This window comes from Pimephales promelas, chromosome 4 (assembly GCF_988280905.1).
Source record: "Pimephales promelas chromosome 4, fPimPro1.hap1.1, whole genome shotgun sequence".
Taxonomy (NCBI): Eukaryota; Metazoa; Chordata; class Actinopteri; order Cypriniformes; family Leuciscidae; genus Pimephales; species Pimephales promelas.
This window is the reverse complement of record NC_142772.1, coordinates 27,509,603-27,529,910: the sequence shown is the minus strand read 5'-3', so window position 1 is coordinate 27,529,910 and position 20,308 is coordinate 27,509,603. Positions and strand designations below refer to the sequence as shown.

General features: G+C 38.2%; 1 protein-coding gene across 6 annotated transcripts in view; it reads right to left on the bottom strand.

The window, feature by feature from the left end:
- Positions 1–20,308, bottom strand: part of wdfy3 (WD repeat and FYVE domain containing 3) — a 73,295-nt gene that overhangs the window by 13,469 nt on the left and 39,518 nt on the right. For 5 of the 6 annotated variants that reach the window (XM_089130203.1, XM_089130200.1, XM_089130201.1 and 2 more), the window contains 28 exons: positions 18,716–18,816; positions 16,406–16,624; positions 15,534–15,715; positions 14,602–14,833; positions 14,307–14,467; positions 13,289–13,400; positions 12,913–13,103; positions 12,261–12,413; positions 11,267–11,340; positions 10,226–10,387; positions 9,902–9,996; positions 9,539–9,659; positions 8,997–9,214; positions 8,626–8,822; positions 7,853–7,987; positions 7,363–7,542; positions 6,999–7,232; positions 6,703–6,802; positions 6,247–6,407; positions 5,490–5,719; positions 4,420–4,529; positions 4,088–4,270; positions 3,783–3,940; positions 3,608–3,685; positions 3,188–3,415; positions 1,373–1,541; positions 895–1,055; positions 513–661 (listed from right to left, as the gene is read on the bottom strand). In XM_089130203.1, coding sequence (XP_088986329.1) covers positions 513–661; positions 895–1,055; positions 1,373–1,541; positions 3,188–3,415; positions 3,608–3,685; positions 3,783–3,940; positions 4,088–4,270; positions 4,420–4,529; positions 5,490–5,719; positions 6,247–6,407; positions 6,703–6,802; positions 6,999–7,232; positions 7,363–7,542; positions 7,853–7,987; positions 8,626–8,822; positions 8,997–9,214; positions 9,539–9,659; positions 9,902–9,996; positions 10,226–10,387; positions 11,267–11,340; positions 12,261–12,413; positions 12,913–13,103; positions 13,289–13,400; positions 14,307–14,467; positions 14,602–14,833; positions 15,534–15,715; positions 16,406–16,624; positions 18,716–18,816 — 4,494 coding nt within the window. The remainder of the gene's footprint in view (positions 1–512; positions 662–894; positions 1,056–1,372; positions 1,542–3,187; positions 3,416–3,607; positions 3,686–3,782; positions 3,941–4,087; positions 4,271–4,419; positions 4,530–5,489; positions 5,720–6,246; positions 6,408–6,702; positions 6,803–6,998; positions 7,233–7,362; positions 7,543–7,852; positions 7,988–8,625; positions 8,823–8,996; positions 9,215–9,538; positions 9,660–9,901; positions 9,997–10,225; positions 10,388–11,266; positions 11,341–12,260; positions 12,414–12,912; positions 13,104–13,288; positions 13,401–14,306; positions 14,468–14,601; positions 14,834–15,533; positions 15,716–16,405; positions 16,625–18,715; positions 18,817–20,308) is intronic. The other variant, XM_089130202.1, reaches the window with a different exon arrangement.

Below are 20,308 nucleotides of genomic sequence, written 5' to 3'. Positions count from 1 at the left end.
AAGTGCAAACACTAAAGCAGTGGTTCTCAACCAGGGTGCCTAAGCAAAGCTCCGAAGGGGCCACAGAATGACTAATATTAATAAATAATTACATAAATTAATCTAAACATGATAAAAGAATAGAATGACAGAATGAATCGTGGGGTAGTTTTTATTTTGCTTTGTCATTTTCTTCAAGAATGTTAATTTTTATCAAGCTTGTATATTTAAGTTCAGTAATTTCACTTAAATGGCAATGAAGATTGCCATTTAAGTGAAATTACTGAACTTAAATATACAAGCTTGATAAAAATGATTATTCTAGAAGAGAATTTCAAATGGCACTTAGAGGCTTTTGCATCTGAACTCTTCATATATATATAATATATGAAATATATATATATATATGAAATCTGCATTTTGGGCCAGTGGTGGGCCAGGAAAAAAATATTGAATTTTACCAGATTATCAGCTACAAGTGAGTTTTTGTTATTAGCTACAGTAAGAGCAGAAAACCAAACTTAAAAACTTACTTTGCAGGGAGTGTCTCAATGTCTCTAATCTCTCTGGTGACAGTCATAGTGAAGCCGTCGATCACATAAAAATGCTCTTTCCCAAATAAGAGCAGTCCTTCACTGGTGTCCAGACCCTGAACCCGAGCACACCGGTACATGTGCTGGATCTATCATCACAAACATAGGAAACACATTCTCAGTATCATTCATATCAATCCAAATTATCCATGAAGTAAAATAACAACCTGACCTGTTTTAATTATTACTTCCCTCAAGCCAATTGTAAAGACCAAAATAAAGCTTTATCCAAAGACCCACATTTTCTAAACAACAGAGACTGCCAGTGAAAACAAATTGCAGTTGTTAAGCAGTGTGAGTAGGATGTTGTAGCCGTGCAGACCTTCTCTCCCTCCTCCAGCAGGCGGAGCAGCGTGGTGTTGTCGGTTTTCTGTTCCTCGTCCATAGATCCTGACTCCAGCAACTCCTGCAGCTGGTCTTGACTGTCCTCATCAGCCCCATCTGCTGTGGAGCGGGACCGTTTCAAAGGGGCCTTCACCAACCCTAAAATATAACACAGCACACTGAGTCTATTCATACAACACAATTTTAATAGATAGACCATCATATCATTCGACAGACAGTTTCTCCCATTCAATTTAAAGAGTCGGCAGAATTACCTTTTACTAACAAGTTAGTAGTAGTTGTACAGTATGTCAAGTCTTTTGAAAAAGGAGAAGAATTCACTGTATTGAAAATGGTACTTCTTTTCTATATGCTACAAACATCGACAAGCAAAATGTATAATCAATAAGTGTAAAACTCAATGTAGAATGTATAGCATTGATCATTTAAGTAGTTTCACAGTAACATATATTGACCTTTGACCCTCGCGATGGTGTCCTCTCCATGCTCAGGCTCCTGCTGTGTGGTCTCTCCCTCGGTGTTCTGCTCTATGGAGTGCTGGTACATCCCCGGGTTCCCTGACAGCAGCCGCATGTAATACTCCTTACTGTCGTAGCTGATCGCTCGGCGGTAGCGCACTGGTTTCTGGGAGGATGGAAATTTAACTCTTTAACAGGATTAATTCACTTCTTTTGGGTTTATATCAACCTTGATGGTAAACCTTTATAATGAAAAATACGCTCTTGCAAGTCAGTGACAGCCAGAGGAATCCAGTCAGAGGCATGCAAACCCACTTTGGACTCGACACAGTCACATTAGCATCAGTCCTTAAGAAAATCCCACACTGACAATTTACATTTATTGTGTAATTTCATATTTAGAAACCATTTATATATTGACCCACATGGGATAACTCAAGTATTTAAACATCTTTAGATCAGCAAGTTTTCAAGATTCAAATTCAGTATGCAAATTTCAAAGATTGATTTTGGTGAAAAAAACAATCTGCATGGACATGCTGTTCATCAACCTCCACCTAAATACAATTCAAGGAAACTATAGTTAAAGGTGGAGTATGTAATTTCTGCACAACTAGCAGCACCAAACAGAACTGCGATTTGTCTGTTTGAGTGGTCCAAATGGGCCAAACATATCAACACTGGCTCAACCAATGAAGAGAGTTTAGGGTGGGGCTACAGTATCTGTTTGCTGAACAATGGAAGTATGTAAAACAGTCCTTGTTTCTGCAGTTTTGTTTGGTGCCAGTAATTACATAATTCAACATAAATACCAATTATTACGTTGTAACAGCACTATGCAACGTTCTTGTTTGAATATTGTTGAACTTCACAACACTATAATATGGATTAAAAAGGATTAGCAAACGAGGAAAGGAGCTTTCCTAAATCTATTTTCTTAAAGGTTTCTCTGTACTGTTTATAAAATATATTCAACAGGAATGAAAGCAGAGAAAACATCTCCAACCAGCATTTTAAAAGCTCTGCAGAGGCGTAAATTCACATACACCTCCCTGTCATGAGCCAGGCACATGTAGAAGGTCTGGGGGGGACATTTTATTTTACAGTTAAGCATTCAGCAGCATTCAATGCAGTTGTTTGAGAGCATACAGCAAGACTGTTTAGTAGTTTAGGCACACTTCAGTTTGTACCTGGACTGTTAAGTTAACCACAGCGGCCAATAATGGCACCTGAGAGTGATTCTAAAAAGGGAAAAACTGGTTAAGGCAAGAGGAGCATATGAAAGCATTTAAGGGTCCATTTGTGCATTCATTACCATCACATGGCTAATGCTGCTAATTCAAGTTTGAGAGTTCACAAAAGATCCATTCAGAGCATATTATCAGCCATTAGTGCTATATACACGCTAACTTTCACTGGAACTATAGGTACATTCAGCAGACTTGTTTCAGTTAATGGGGTAAAATAAGATTAAACCTAATTGCATAAGATTATTTTCTATTTCGGCCAGTCAGAATTACCTTCTTTTTAAGCAAGTCTCAAAATCATTGTAGATGACTATCTCTAATAATTTAAATATATAATAATAATAATATAATGACTCATGCACGTGAAAGCCACAATATCATCAACTTTGACAACGCAGTGATTAATTATTAAAAAAATAAACAAAATCCTAAAAAGTATCGTTTTTAAAAGGTACAAGGTTAGGGTATTGTCCGAAAACCTATCTGAGATAAAAAAAAATACACTACAGGTACCTCATTAATTAAAAACTACAACAAAAAAGTGGTAAGAAGGGCATAAACTAACCTGAGTACTTGCGTTGGGCTCAGGATCAGGCACGTAGGGATAATGAATGTAGAACATGTCATTCCGAACCATTTTCTTCCTCATTCTACAGGGTCCCTCGGTCATGTCCAACTGAAACTTATCCAGATGGGAGCCAATAGGAGGCCCCCACAGACCCCTTTCCCGAAGCAGCTCATATTCAATCCCTGCCCACTCATCCATCACATACTTCAGTGCATTCTGCTGCCTCTGTGAAAAAACAAATGCATATTTGGAACAAACATTTTTATTATTTTGATTTTTTTTATTAGTGATTCCACTACAACAGACTTGGGAAAACATTTATTTGACGACTACCCCATGTAAAACATGTAAAATTATTATTGTTCTAAAAATAATCTATGTGACCTTTCTATATATGTTTGAAATTGTGCAGATTACCTCTTGATGCTCCTTGTACTGCATTGCTACCAAGTCCCGAACCACAGCAATGTGCGTGAACATCCACTGGAAGGTTTCCTGTGGACAGTCAAAACTAAATGTGAGTACAAACTGCCTGTGCAAGTTCGAAAGATCAGCTCAGTTCCACATTTGTGAAAGTTGCTTTGTCAGTTACCAGTGCGGAAAGGTTGTTCTTGTTCATTCCACTTTCCTTCTTGCTGCGACGGGAGCCGGTCAGTTTGGACAGACCAAAGCCACTGCTGACTCGAGACAGTTTGGACTGATTCGCTGGGGCAACAGTCTCACCCCTGCTGATGCATTTCTTCTCATGGACTAGAAGGAAAACAGAAGTTGTTCAACAGATCGAGAAAAAAAAAAAAGCAAATATAGACACAGGAAAGAGTGTGAAAGCAACACGCTGCTAAAATTGAAAGAATCTGCACATGTGATGGAATTGATGGAGCTGGATGTTTCCCTCACCCAGATGGCTCTGCCAGCTTTTAGCAGCAGGTTCCTCTAGAGCAGATCGGGCGGTGGCGATGTCCACATGTCCTCTGTCATTGACAGGTAGAGACACTTTAAAAATGTCCTCCAGCATTTGTCGCTTACTGTGCATGAGCTCCGTCCACACACGATTCACTGCCTTGAGCAGCAACTGACGACCTAACGCAAACAAAACAAGAAGGACAGAATAAGCTAGATATTAATAATGGCTTTTATGAGGGTTTGTAAAAGTGTGTAAGATATTAAACTCTATGCTTTAACTCTATGCACATATTTTTTTTCCCCAGAAACTTCAGAAAAAGAACAACCTTCGCTAACATCCTGGCTCTGGACGCTGTCCGACTCGTTCTCGGAAGGAACTGCAACATGCCATGTGGTCATTCGGGCCTCCGCCTCCAGACCAAAGCCCTCCACACTACTGTAAAAGAACATGAAAGGTGATACAGCATTCGATTTTCATACTTTTAAAGACACCAGGGTCTTTTGGCCAATGATTTATCAGTGCTACATCATGTGACGCATTCATCCTGTCAGTCAATAATATGAGTTTGAATGCCAAATCACAAACAGTAAGAATAATGAACTATCATTTCAGCACATCAGACACTCGAAATCAAATCAGTTGAAGTTATTGATCTTCCTGCGTCAGCAGAGCTCAGAGTATCAGCACTGCACGCTAATGTAATTCTGCTCACTGTCTTTGAGCTGCTCTCCTTTCTCAGTCTCTCTGAAGCCAAACGTCTGAGTCAGCCTAGATGCAGAGCCATGACAACGTGAACCTCCCCCTCAAATCACTCACAGTGACTCACAACAGAAAAGCAGAGAGCTGGACAATCACAAACAATCCGGAGACTGAGAAGAGAAATGATTCATTTTCACAGCTCCTACAGGATGTCTACCCATTTATCTTTCCATCTAATTGTATTTTAATTATTTATTGCTAAATTAAATTATTAATTATTATTGTATTATTTTTATTAATTATTTAATTATTATTATTTATTAATTATTTACTTATTATTAACTACATTTATTTACTTATTTTTCAGATCTTATATAAAAAGTCAATCAATCAAAATGCATTTCATTTTGCTAATTTTATCTAAATGCATATGTTTGCTTCACAGCTTGCTTGTATTACACTCTCTATTAATCTAGTATTATTTCTTTTTATTATTACATTTGTTTTTGTCAGCACACATCGAACCATCAACCTGTTCATCTACATGAATTTTGAATGAAAATGACAAAAGTCTAGATTTGAACCAGAGACTCCTTGCATGTCAAAAGGAAAGAGACTAGCATGTCCATCCATACGCTCTAAATTCATAAACACTTGATTTCACATAAAGTGTCTAAAAATATCTCTCTCTCTCACCTCCCCGTGTGCAGGTTGATCAAGCAGTGGGCCAGACAGGCCACAAACTCCTGGTCGTGGTTGCCGGGTCCCAACACAAGGTTTCGGTTCACCGTCAGCACACGAAGTGAATCTAGCAGGGTGACCTGTTGCGGGACAGTCTTGTGTGGTCGTGAGAGTTGGTAAAGTATTGTTCGGTTTAGACAATGGTAGATTGAGTCCAGAGACAAACCCTGTGATCGACGTTTAGACTGTTGAGGGACAAAAAAAAAGGAAATATATATATATATAAATGACATCCCATCACAATTTGGGTCCTTTAGATTGTTCTTAAATGATTAAGGTAAGTGTTTTTGAGTCCCTGGTGCTACATACAAGTATTCATTTATTTCAAAAACATATTCTTATTGACCCCAAACTTTCGAAAGTATATATTTAAGACATGTCCATTGAAGTACTCATTTGTATGGAATGTATTTGTCCATATTGTATACTCTCTATAGCGTGCCTCTTCAGAAAATTTGGATTAAACCGCTAAATTCATATGATTAGTTTTACGATCTCTTTATCTTTTTGAAGTGAAAGTCCTATGGGTTTGGAACGACACAGTGGTCAATAAATGATGACAGAATTTTTATTTTTGGGTCAACTATCCTTAGCCAAAAAATGTTACAGCAAGACCATGCCTTTGTATAACCTAGTAATTTAGATTTTCCTTTCATAATTCCTTAGACCCATTTTGGCAATAGGGACAAGTCTGTCACAGGACTGCACTCACCTGGGTGACCAGCTGAACTATGAATTCCACCACTAGCTTGGACTCTTTATTGAACATGCCTTGCCACAGCTTATCCACCACACGCTGGGTGAAGTAGAAGACGTTGTTGACCAGAATCTGGTAACTTCCTCCTGTTGTTATGGGCAATGATGCCTCCTCACCTGTTGGTGGAAAGACCCACAAACATAAAAGATTTGCAATGAAGAAATGGTTAATATCATTTTTACTTAGGGAACATAAAAAAAGGGGAAATGTGATGGAGGTCAGGGGTCACAGAAGTCATCATCAGGTTCACGGGCACACTGGTAGCTAAACAAATACAATTAAATATCTATTTTCACTTCCTCACACTCATGACATTGCAAACCCTGAAAGTTTTTCTAACATGAAACAGACTAGACTTGTTTTCTTTTTACTGCCGAGTGCCAAAAATGAGACAAAAACGAATAAACTAACCCAACAGAACATCTGCTGCAAGAAGCTGCTCCATCACACTATCCAGGATGTAGGACTGAAACTCCTTCTGCTGGGTTCTGGTGGAGCGCTCGGGTGAGGCCTGAGGACAGAGAGCAAAGTTTGCGTTTCAGCCAAACAGATGGACACTCCCACATTAGCTTCTAATAAGCAGCATGCGAAGTGACAAGACGATACAAAATAAAGCCAAAAATGACATGCACTGAAATTCTGTAGCTTAACTGGCAACAAATCAAATGTTTACTTGTGATCGAGCCGATCATCTGAGATGATTTTACCTCTAGCAGAAGATCAATGATGGGGGTTTGTTTGCTGGCAGGTGTCATGCACAGGTTGTCCATGATGAGGACCCTCATGAAGTCAAAGACGTACTTCTTGGCTGGGTGGTTGGTCAGGTAGGTTTTATTGCCAACATTACAGTATTCTGACTGGCTGCGGTTCATGCCTGTATCCGTCACAAAGGCTTTGAACTCTTCAGTTGGGGAGCTGGCTTCATCATCCAAATCAGTCACCTGAGAGAAAACATGACACTTTTCAGCAACTACAATAACCTTTACTTGTACCTTGAACAGCAAACGGACAAATTCTCATAGGCCTTAATGTTCCAAAAGCCAGTTACAATGACAAAGCACAAGAGCATACCATCTCAGAGTAGGGCCGTATATTGAAGGGGAAAACTGTCGCAGCAAGTGTACACAGGAAGTCTGGGCTGTGCCACATGGGTGCCAGATCTGGGATGTTGTGATAGAGGTAACGGAAAAAGTGCATGAGAGTGATGGGATATTCTCTCAGCCAGGAACCCTCCTCCTCTGACTGCCAAGGCTGTGGGTTAGAAAAAGAGAAATATCCAAAACAATGTCAGCTTACTCTATGAGCTTATTTTAAGTGCGTGGTCATGTGAATCAATTATTTTAACAAACCATTTTGCCATTTCCTTAATTTTCTACTTTGAGCATCAGTTTGTTATTAATTTGCCAATTCATCCAGAATTCTTCATCAGCTGTAGCATAAAATCTTTGATAAACTACCAACTGACAATTCAACAAAATCCAACAAAACAACAACAATCATCACAATGACAACAGTTGCTCCTCGGACACATATTTCTGAGGCAGGCGAGTTGGAGACTCACTAGGTTTAGCATGCTGCGCAGCATGGCCAGGAGCAGGAACGCTGCTTCAGTGCACATGTTGTGAATGGAGCCCACCACTGTAGCGCTGGAGGCCGGGACGCCAAATATAAACGACCAGATGGAGTCCAGGTCAAACTGTGTGAGAAGATGGGATTATTCAATAATTATTGTTAAATATTTATATATAATATAAATGATTCAATTGCATAATATTTTTATGAAATATAATTAAATTATTATTAATTTAAAAAGACGAATCATGAACAGTGGTGACATTACGAAGCTCTAACACAGATAAAAAACAAGTGCAGATGGCTAACATTTTTATCAAGCATGCATGATTAAATGGATGATAAAGTCAAAATCTCAATTTTAAACACTAGTATATTTTATATATAGTATAGTAAATAGTAAACTATATATAGTAAAGATCTGAGGCTAAATCTGTAAATAAACAGTTTTAGGATTTTCATATGAAATTATTCAGCAATATTTCTGGGACATTAATGATCAAAGAAAATTGGTGACGTGTACAAAAGATAAAAAAGTTCAATGTTTACACAAATTGCAAATAATACACTCAAATGTAGATGTGTGAAGTGTATGAAAAATGTATGAAGTGAAATTTCAGTAGTGGTGTCAGACGTGTGATCCGCATATATAAATTTGGTAAATAAACGCTAAATACACTTCATAATCTTATAATATGATGGTAAGATATATATGAAGACATTAAGTTTGATTAGTAGGGAAAAAAAGGTTTGCATACTGACATGTACCTGAAGGCTGTCAGGCAGCTCTGTGATTGGCTGCTGGAGGAAGAGGGCCATGAGCATGAAGTAAATCTCCGGAACGTTGGTGTGTTTGGGCAGTAGAGTTTGCAACACGGGGAATCCTGGGAAATGGCAGGCATCTCGGTTGATTTCACGAAGCGTCGACCTGCCCCCTGCACTGCGGCCCACATTAAAACCTGAAAGGAGATAAGAATAAAAGAAATGGCTCACAAATTAAGTTATAATACTATATACTTAGTTATTGTTCTTATTATTATTGTTATCAAATATCATTACTGTATAATGATAGTTGTTTTTTTAACATCTATATAATCATTAAATATGATCATATCGGCTAGGTCTCTTCTCACCCAGAACGGTGCCGATCTTATTAGTGAGCACAGAGTCGGTGTGCTCCAGCCACCCTCCTCCAGACAGGCCCTCTTTAAACCGGCTCAGGATGGATTGGTTACTCAGCAACACCACCAAGATCAAGAGAGCTGCCGTCACTGTGCTAGAGTGAATGTGTTCTTCCATAAACATCAGCAACCAATCAAAACCTAAGGTGCGCACAAGCTCATCACATGCTCTGTGGGAGGGAGCAGAAAGAATTTAGGGGTAGGGTGATTAATATGAAGGCGAAACTTACAAAAGTATGTCATAATGTTTTATGTCAACAGGCTTAAATGATGTTTTCTGCTATTTTTTCAAACACAAAGTACATACATTAAGTGCACTGTTAAGCAATAATAAACACCAGGCCCACACTAAATAATTTTGGACACATATCCCCCCCAAGATATCATCCCTAAACCAGCAGGCTCAGGTAACAATGTTACAGATGCTGTAAAATGCAGTGCAGCTCTCTGAAGTCTAATAATCCCCTCATGATTTAATAAGGAGCATCACTCACTGTGCATTAACAGTGTTCTTCTCTTTGCAGCTGAAGAGTTGTTTGAGCAGGATATCCAGCAGTCTGTTCCGCAGAAGAATCAGGTTGGACGACAGGAGGCCTCCAAACTCATCATCAGCTCCTGGACAAACACCCAGGAAGAAGATTCAAGGTGTGGTCACATTTAATGCTGCTTGGTGAAATTTGTGTGGGTCTTCCCAATGCAGATTTTGCATTTTCTATTCCAGTTTTTTTTTTTTCACATAAATTTAATGTTGACCAAAGTAAAGCTACTTGGATTGAAAGGGACTGATTTGTTAAGAGAGTGATGTTAAGATGAAATGTTTGATACTAATCTTATTTGAAACTTAAAAGATGACCAACCTCTATCGATCTTCTCCTCATTGGTGTTCTCCATAATGACAAACTTCTCACAGACTGCAAATGTTGGTAATGTTGAAGAGATGAACTGCCCAAACCTTAGCCATAAACAAATAATTGAAGAGGTTTTTATTTTTTTAAAAGATAATTATGTTTTAAATGTATTTATTCTTGTAATATCTAACCAAATAATTCTCCTCAAGTCACCTCGGCTTCTAAACACAGTCTATTCTGTGGCAACTAAAACTGCCCAAAATCAAATGGATCTGATTCAGATTCAGTCTTCTCTTTTCATTCATTTAAAAATGTCCATATCTTTGTGTCTACCTGAGGAGGTCATATGAGTTGGGGAAGCCCTGCAGCAGGAGACTGAGGACATTGCCGATGGCAGCGATGGTGGGCTGAGACAGAGACTGATCCCTCAGAGTCAGCAGCAGTTTGGGAATCAGCTGGAACTCCCGCAATAGTTTGCCATTCTTAGCAGCTTCACTGAGAACAGAAACAATTAAACACAGTGTTAATGATAACAGTTTAATTAATGTCTATGAATTTTACAACATCACACCCTCTAAGGCACGAATAAAATCACATTACCTCTCACACTCTCTCTACCCTTCTCTATGATGTAAATATGGCAGAAGACCACAAAAATCCATTTGATACATTTCATATACCATGTGATTCATTCACTACCGTTCAAATGTTCAAGTCAGTAAGATTTCTTTTCTATATTTTGAAAGAAATGAATACTTGTATTCAGGATTCCTTGAATCGATCAACATGTGATCAACAACAAGTAACATGAAGACATTCATAATGTGAAAAACAATTAAATGATTCTTGAGCATCAAATCAAATCATATTGTAAATGATTTCTAAAGAATCATGTGACACTGAAGTAATGGCTGCTGAAAATTCAGCTTCTGTTATCAAATGAATAAATTAAATTATAATAAATGTAAATATATAAGATAGAAACCAATTCTTTTTCTTCTTTCACAATATTACTGTTTTTAATGTATTTTTGATCACATAAAAGCAGCCGTGGTGAGCATATGTAGTTCTGTAACTGCTTCTGGGTCTCCATCATAATGTTAATGCTTAATGTGCACTAACAACCTTTGAAACGGCTTTAAAGTTTAAAGTTGAAGGGCCCTATTTATAAGCCAGGATTTGGCTTCTGGGAGGTCATTTTTTTTACAGAATGGTTCTTCTTTAAATCTATAAACATGAATTTGTTGTGTCCTGTTTTGTGAAGTAATAAAGGAAATGAAAGCTTAAAAAAGTTACATTGCACTGCAGAAAGGTTTGAATAAATTGCCCTGAATCAAAGACTCAGTAAGGAATGTTGAAGCACAGATGGATTACCTGGATTCAGTCAGAAGTTCAATGAAGTGCTCGAAGAGAGAGAGGTGCAGTTCATAGGGAGCATGAAGCCAAACCTGAAAGAACACCAAATTATTTAGAAAAAAGTGAATATAATGAAAAACTAAATGTTCTTGATCTTTTGAAACAAAACCGTTTCAGAACTGAAGACCACTTACTGAGCCTTTTTACAACTGGTCATGTGGTCACTCACTTCATGTGTTTTTACTAATCAGATATTTATCCAATTTGTTAAAACGATTCCATTTACTGTACACTTGGCCACATAATTGTGTCTCAGCAAAATGAATATAAATCCGATTTTAAATTCCCAGGCTATATGCAAATTTAACAGAGATCACGTAAACGAAAACAACCGACATAAGCTGCAGTTTATTTATCGCCACTTAATTTCAAGACCAAAATAGAGAAAGCGGCATCAGTACTGGTGAGTTTATTCACATCTCTTTTAATGAAATCGATTATGTTTTGAGCTTCAGGATGAATTGGCAAACTTTCAGGTTTATTTGCGACGGTTTGTGATTTTACGGGGGGCCATATTTGGGGCGATGCGTGTTGCAGTAATTTGGGAGGAATAAAATTTACATATGCGGCTTTAACAACCAGACGCATTTGTCTAGTTACATCTGGAACGCCTCTCAAACCACCTCCTGAAGTGATTTTTGAGTGATCGAACTTAAACTCCATCTCAAAATCGTTTTGGAGGGCATTTATACCTGGATTTTCACAATCGGACAGCTATCACAGAGAATGCGTTTGAAGTAACCAGTGTAAAACAGGACCACTGAAACTAAGTTGCAACAGAAACAAGTGCCTCTAGTTCAATTTTCAACAAGATCACTGATCATGTCAGTCTGAGATATTCATAGATCTTGACTAGGTGTTTAAAAGAGGTCAGTTATTCTTTGTACATCTTCTGGATGAGAGTAACTGAAAAATCACAGCACCACTAAGGCTCCTTGTGTGAGCTTCGCACCTCAAAATCACACAGCAGGTCCTGGAAGGCTGTGGAGTTCGGAATGATGGAAGTCTCATGGCCACTATCGACAGTTCCAACCAGAGAAAAGGTCAAGTGCAGGATATGGCTGTTCAACAGAGGCCGTTTCTTCTTCAGCAACATAGCCAACAGCTATAACAGAAAACGCTCAGTTAAAGGAGATCTTTCAGGCAATGATCTAAACCTGACAGGAAAAAACAACAAAAACTGAAGGTCCATGCAAAAGAATGATCTGCTAGATTTTGGTTATTCTACTCATTTCAGGATTCAGTGAACCGATCAGTTTATAACAGGCTGCAACCCAACATTCCGCCATTAATTATCCTTACACAGTGACACCACAATCAACATTAGCTCTATGAAACATTGCATTCTCTATACAGAGCCCATTAAAGCAGCAGAGAAATAAAACAATGCACCATCTGTTATGCTTAAACCAGTGCATGTCCCACCCGTACGAACCCCCACTTATCACATCAGTTGGCTGTCACCAATCACAACAGCCCAGGCTGTTAGCTGTTAGCATTTAATTTGCCACCTCATTGGCTCATAAAATCCTACAGCTACAGCTGCAGAGAACAGAGGACACCCTCAGTTCAAAGTTCACCGAGTAATTGTTATTGCAGCCCACCTGGTAGCCTTTGATACGCTCCATCTCCTTGCTAGCTAGCGGGTTGCTCTTGACAACACAAACTAACGCTTTTACTGCAGCATAGAGACCCTCTACGTCTGATGCCATGGCAACCAGGCCCAGAATGGCAGCTGCTCCTCCGATGTACTGGAGGTTGGTGGCCACTGGTTTGGTTACGAAGGCGCGAACACCTACATGGAACAAGATTGCAGCTATAAATACATGAACACTGAGTGATATTGATTATATTATTGAAGAAGCTGTGCTGTGCCTTTCCACTGTCCATTTATGAACTTTTCAAATGTTTTATTCTGCAAAAAATCCTCGCAGATCTCCACTGTCCTAATGAAAACAGCACAGACACACACACACTCACCCAGGTAACCGATGATTGCAGATCCAATGGTCCTGGCCGGTCCGTTTAGATGGCCCACTGCATTATGGATGAGCTTGACTGGTGTGGCACTTTCATGAGAGGAAACCCCAAGCTGAAAGGGGATGTATATATCACTCTTAGCAGATTTCCAAAAGTGATAATTACAGAGGGGTACAGTAGGCCTGCACCGCAAAGTTCTGCAGAATTGGAACATTCTGAAACTCCTTGCATATTTATTTTAGAAATATTTTGGCTAATTTTCAGATACCAAAGGCCAATACTAGAAATCAGATGATTCCATAAAATTAGTGAAGAAAGAAAATTTCTATAAGTCTGCCGTTTTTCACAAAAAGCTTAATTTTAATAAAGGGGTGGAGAAGGAAAAAAAAAAAAATATATATATATATATATATATACTATATATATATTAAATTCTAATAAATAAATAAATAAATGAGAATTCTGCATCAAATGTAAAAAAAAAAAAAAAAAAAAAATCTGCACATCCCATACACTACCTTTTAAAAGTTGAGGGAGAAATCAATCCTTGATTTAGCAAGGATGGATTAAATTGCTAAATTGCCAAAGGTAGCAATAAAGACAAATGTGACATTTTTCACATTTTCATTTATTTTTTTTCAAAGAAACCAAAAAAAAAAAAAAATTTCCACAAAAATATTAAGCAGCACAACTGTGTCCACCATTAAAAATAATAAGAATGTTTTTTGAGCAGCAAATCAGTATATTATAATGACTTCTGAAGGATAATGCGACACTGAGGGTGAGAAATAATGCTGAAAATTGCAACATATTAAAAAAACAATATTGCTTACAGCCATGATTACTTTGTGGTTTCATTTGAGCAGGAAGTCATCCATATGTCAATGTCAAAATATAAAATGTAATGCAAATTATTAATTGAATTGTTTTAATTTATTACATGAATTCATTCATTTATTGCATTAAAAATATATATACTTTTAGCATTAAGCAGCAGGAAGAGGGCGAGACTGCTTACCTGTTTGGCGATGGCTTTGCTGTCCAGTTTGTTGTAGACCTTTCGTATCTTGGCCACAGTGAGACTAGATACAGAGTGAGCAAAGAGACTGAAGGAGACCTTCTCTTCGGGGACCAATGCAACAGGACAGGGTGGCACAGCCTCAGTCTTTGAGTCTTTACCTGGAGATATGAGAGGAAACCCTGTCAATATCATCAAACCACAAGCACCTAATACCTGCATTTTGCTAAACAACACAAGATTAGTTACTTTTATTATCTAGTTATCCACCTAGTGTGATATAACAGATACTTACACGGCAGGTAAACAGCTTGGAAACTGCCTACATAATTGGGTCCCAGCTCATAGATGGCAGCCACACTGGCCGCAGGCAGCACCTCCTCCAGAAAGTGAGTGGGCCCCAGTCGCCAGACCAGAGTGGAGAGCTGGCGCTGGGCCGGTGGCGTGCCGATGTAGCTGTACACCGTGCTCATCACAGGTGGGTTTGTGGAGGCAGAGCCACCGGGACCATTGTGAACGTAGTGCAGCTACAAAGACAAACACAATGAGAAACAAAAGAGGAGAGTGTGACCTTATCAGTTTGCAGGGCAGGGCATTGTATTTTTTCAAATGTTATTTTACAATATTTTTTTAATATTTAATATTATAATTCTAAATACAGGTGTAAACAGGTTCTAAAATGTTTTGAGCTTGTCCACTTCGAAGTGATCTTCGATGATCTGATTGCTTTTCTAGTGCAGACACTCATGTGGTTTGGACAGTTCATGGTTTGAGGATGGAAAGTAAAAGCACAGAATGATGTGCGTTATTCCAACAATATGTATTTTAAGATCAACTAAAAAAAAAACAAACATGTTTAATATACTTTGACTGGATGGATTCATAGACTGAAGCTAAAACATCATACACTATGCAAATCTATGTACAATCGGCCACCTCCAATTTGCAAACTGGCTTTGATGTAATCTCGTCCAGACTTAAAACAGGGAAAAATCAAGTGTAAAAAAAGTATATTCCAGCCTTCAGACTTAAATCCCCATATGCTGCTCAGTGTTCATTTTGGACCCAACATATGATTTGTGTGACGAACAGGTAAGAAAAAGTATGTTTTGTGCTATGCTAAAAAATATGACCTTTGTGCATAAAAGATAATAATGCCACAGTAACGTTTTCCATTACTTAAGTCAAAACAAAACAAAGGTGTCCACATCAGGAGCAGGGCCACACCTTGACTGTGCTGACCATCTGGCCATCGATGTAGAGAGTCGCCATGCTGTTCTTCAGCATTCCTTTACTCATAACCAACACCAGGTGGTGCCACTGTCCCTCGGTGATGAGGTCAGCACAACGGAAGCGAGCACAGCAAGGCAGGATCTCATAGAAGGAAGACTCCTCACTGAAGTCATCCACTGTCAGGGGAGAGAGGAAATGATGTCACGTCACTAACCACAGACAAAGGAACTTTTCCTCTGCATTTCAGAAGGAACTAAAAATGCTACATAAAACACAACGTGATGACTTCAAAAGTCCCCCTGTGGTGAAAATCTAGTTTTTAATGTTGTTTATTTGTCCATGTGTTGTTTTCCATATGGTTTAAGAAAAACCATGTACAAACTCATAAGTCAACACCGTTGCTGAGTATTTTCTCAAACTGCGGTGAACCAAAGACATGGTTTGAAATTGCGTTGTTTCTGACATCACAGACCACTTTGTAACCAATCACGTCAACGTGTGATCATTGATGAGTGGATTTCTGAGCTGGTGCGAGTGAGTGGAGGCAGGGATAATTTGCATATTCATAGAATCGCGTATACTATAAATGAGGCAAGGGTGCCTTCCCTTTTCAAGGAAAAAAAAAACGTTTAAATATGTAATTTTGGTGATCAAAGATGATTTTAAGGGATAAAATTATTGACTACAATGGGACTTTGGGACAATATGTTCACAAACAACAGCATTAAATATGTGCTTTAATAATCTTACTTAATCTGCATAAAAAGGAACAGAGGTTGAAATGGTCATCTGATTCACAAAGATCCCACATGATTAAAACTTTGCTGACTAAACAGCTAGAAGAGGAAGTTGTAAGAAACACTTGCCGTAGGTCTGAAGCAGCTCTTCCTTGGTGGACACAATGAGAGATCGGTCCTTAGCAGACAGCACAATGGCCAGGCACACGTAGTGCTGCTCAGAAGAGGTGGCCCGTCGCACCACCGTGATCAGACGCACAGGGTGACTCTGGGGAGGCGTGCTGAAGCGCTCAACGCAAAACCACGTAGAGTAGCTCAGCCCAGATGGGGGTGGAAAGAAACGCTCGCCTGTAGAGATGGAAATGAGGATATTTCATATTAGGAATTACTTTCTCTTTTTGCATCTTTTTGGATACAGAATGAGACAGTAGCAGTGGTTCAATGCTATATGAATAATAAAGTTGATTATTTTTAGAAAACAAGACCTCTTTTAAATTCTGATGTTGCTTGAACAGGTTATGAATTGTCAAGTGTTTCCTATTAGACAAAGCATACAATGGGTTTCACCACTTAAAAAAACAAAACATTTTTGTTTATTTTTTTATTACAAATGGCACTATTGTTCAAACGTTTGGGGTCGGTAATTTTTTTGTAATGTTTTTAATAACTTTTGTCTCTTATGCTCACCAAGGTTGCATTTATTTGTTTTAAAATACAGTAAAACAAGTAATATTGTGAAATAGTATTACAATTTAAATAATGTTTTCCATTTCAATATACAATTTATTCCTGTGATGACAACGCTGTATTTTCAGCATCATTACTCCAGTCTTCAGTGTCACATGATCCTTCAGAAATAAGTCTAATATGCTGATTTGGAGTTCAAGACACATTTCTTATTATGATCAATGTTGAAAGTCTAATATATGTTTTGTATTTTCATATTTATATTAATCGTTTATTTTCAAGTTCAATTTTTTCATTTTATATGGTTTTGGGACCAATATCAATATCTTCACTGAATAAATCCTGGACTTTGCATAATGATCTATCAAGCACAGATTTCTGAAAATGTATCCTAAGCTACTTAGTTACACTAAATCCACTTTGGCTTGTACCGTTAAACCCAGGAAACCCCTGGAAGAGAGACTGGAACAATGAACTAGACTGCAGGGGATCTGAATGAAATGCTCTGAGGAATAAATTATGATGTCATCGACAAAAATAGGTCAGAGGATATGATGCAGGAGTGTATCTATAAATTCTGAAATCATCCATTTACATGTAACACAGAGAGAGCGAGAGAGAGAGAGAGAGGGGACACGAGGGGGAGAGAGAGCGAGCGAGGAAATTGGGAGGATGAACGGGAGAGAGAGAGTAAAATAAAGAAAGAGAGGAAGTGAGAGAGATGGAAAGGCAGCGAGCCCTGAATCACCTCATTAATACTACATAGGCACTTGTACACCCACTCAGGGCTGCAGTGAGCCGGTGGTGCTTAAACAGGAGCAAAGGCACACAAACAATTTCTGCCAAGCTCTGTCAAGTTTGCCTCTTTTCTCTAGACTCCACCATCTTTGTTAAAATTCTGTCAGTGCTGTGCTCCTGTTCCCTCCTGTCATGAGCCAAGACACTTCTAAAATTCTGTCAAGCTGCAATGCCATTATTTGCCATCCCACGCCACGTCTCTAAACTCAAAAACCTACACAAGAATGTTAGATTCGCAGCTGTTTGGAATACTTGATTCTGATTGGTCAATCACATAACAACTGATACATTATATATCACCATTGTCCATGGCAACATACCGGTGCTATTTATATCTCTCTCAAATCATCCATGGCATTCTTATAATCAACACAAGTTAGAATAGCTATTTGGCAACGTCTTGTGATTCAAAACTTCAGTACTGATTTTAGTATACTTATAAAGCTGAGCAGTTAAAGCAAGTAACAAAGACATTGTAGGATTTGGAAAATGGAGGAAGACTTGTAATACTGTAGCTCAGGCTTCATTTATTTAATAATAAAATAAAAAGTAATATTGTGTTTTTATTATTATATTATGTGGAATATATATTATATCCTTTGATGGCAAAGCTAACATTTCAGCAAGTACTACTCTGGTCTTCAGTGTCACATGATCCTTCAGAAATCATTCTAATATGCTGAGTTGGTACTCAAGAAATACTAGTAGTATTATTTTAGACATCGATACTACGGTAATAATAAGGAAGTCAATGGCTACTGTCAACCGTCTGGTGACCAACATTCATCAAAATATCATCTTTTGTGTAGGTTTCGAACAACATGGGGGTGAGTAAATTTATTATGTCAACATTTTCATTTTGGGTGAACTATCCCTTTAATAAAGATTTCCAAGAGTGGCTGCTGTTATGCAAATCATGGGGGTTGGGGGGATAATGTGTTTATGAGCACATACCGTTTCCCATGCCACTGACCACCGCCCCGTCACTGACTCCAGATGTGTTGGCATTGCTGGACGATGCATTGTGAGGGGCCAAACTAGGCAAAAACAAACAGCTGGAGAGAGAAAATGAGAAAATAAAAAAAGCATTTCAGTTCATCAGGAATCCCAGCAGCTCAGACATTTCACACATTTCACTCTCGTCTCTCAGTAACAGTCATAAAATGTGGGAATATTTCACATTCTGCATTAAGAGGAGATGTGGATGTTTATTTGTGGGTGTCATCATGACTTATGTAACAATGACAGAGTGTGCTCATCATAACAGCACTAAATTACATCGGTTACAAACATCAACAAATAAAACTGATTCAAACACCAGTAGATATTACTAAATGTCAGAGAAGCAAATAATAAAAATAGGTGTGACCCAATGGAAGACTCCTTCTTCATTAAACATTCTGCAGAAAACCACTCAAAACTGCTAAACAAGTCTCTTTGGAGGCTAATTAATCCTGACAAAGGAAGCCTCGCATGTCATTTTAATATTGAAAAAATGGTGGCATAAAAAAAGAAACATCCCAGTTGTATTAACAATACAAACATCCACCCAAAATCAGGGAAACATGAACACCCCTCACCAGACATGGAAGTGAGGAAGGGTTTCATTTAGGTGATATGACAAAACTCCCCTTTGAGAACATTTGGGAAAACATTATTTAGTGATAAAAAAGTAAAAATAAATCAAATGTATGTGTGTGTATACATACAGCACATAACATACACACCATCGCATACATGGGCCTACTATTAAAAATATTAATTGAATTAATAAAACTGATTATACATGATTAAATAATAATTTATTTAAATAAGATAAAAATAAAAACAATAGAAGTCGATGTATGTGTGCAAACAGGGGGGTTAATGTCCTCCTCCTCCTCATAACCAAAAAAGCTCTTATCCCAGCTGTGGCAGCACCATTAGGCTGGTCTGCACGGCCCAATACAGAATGTGTTTACATGAATTTTTCATGAAGGCAGATGGGGACCGTGTGTGTGCGCAAGAGTTTTTTCTCAGCATCCGCAAGATGAAATGTGGGCCAGTACAAGTGATTTTTACATCTTCAATTATTCTAAACTGCATGTCCTATTCAGAAGTAGGAGGAAGTATTTAAAGACACAGGAGGATCCTGACTAAGACACATCATTTGAGTTGTCTGTGCATTTAATGCAGGTTTAATGGGAATTTGTGGTATTTAAGTCGGTAGAACTGTTGCACAATTGTTCAAGCAATAAAAAGCCATTGGGAGACAAACAAAATTCAATATGTGCACAACTAATATTACTTGAAGCATGTGGGTTTCTCTATTATGTCTGCTGGGTGCAAAAACAGAGCCATTGACCCATTTCATACACATAAATCTCCCATTTAAGCAGCTAATAATTTGGAAAGAAGACAAATGATGATCATAATTAATGAAAAAATGAAATATTAAAGATCTGTTATTTTCAGTTTAGCCACGTAGCCTGACGCGATTATGTTAAACAGAAACAGATGGAGGCTCAGTGTGGATTCTTTGTTGCGCTTTGAACTGTGATACGTTCA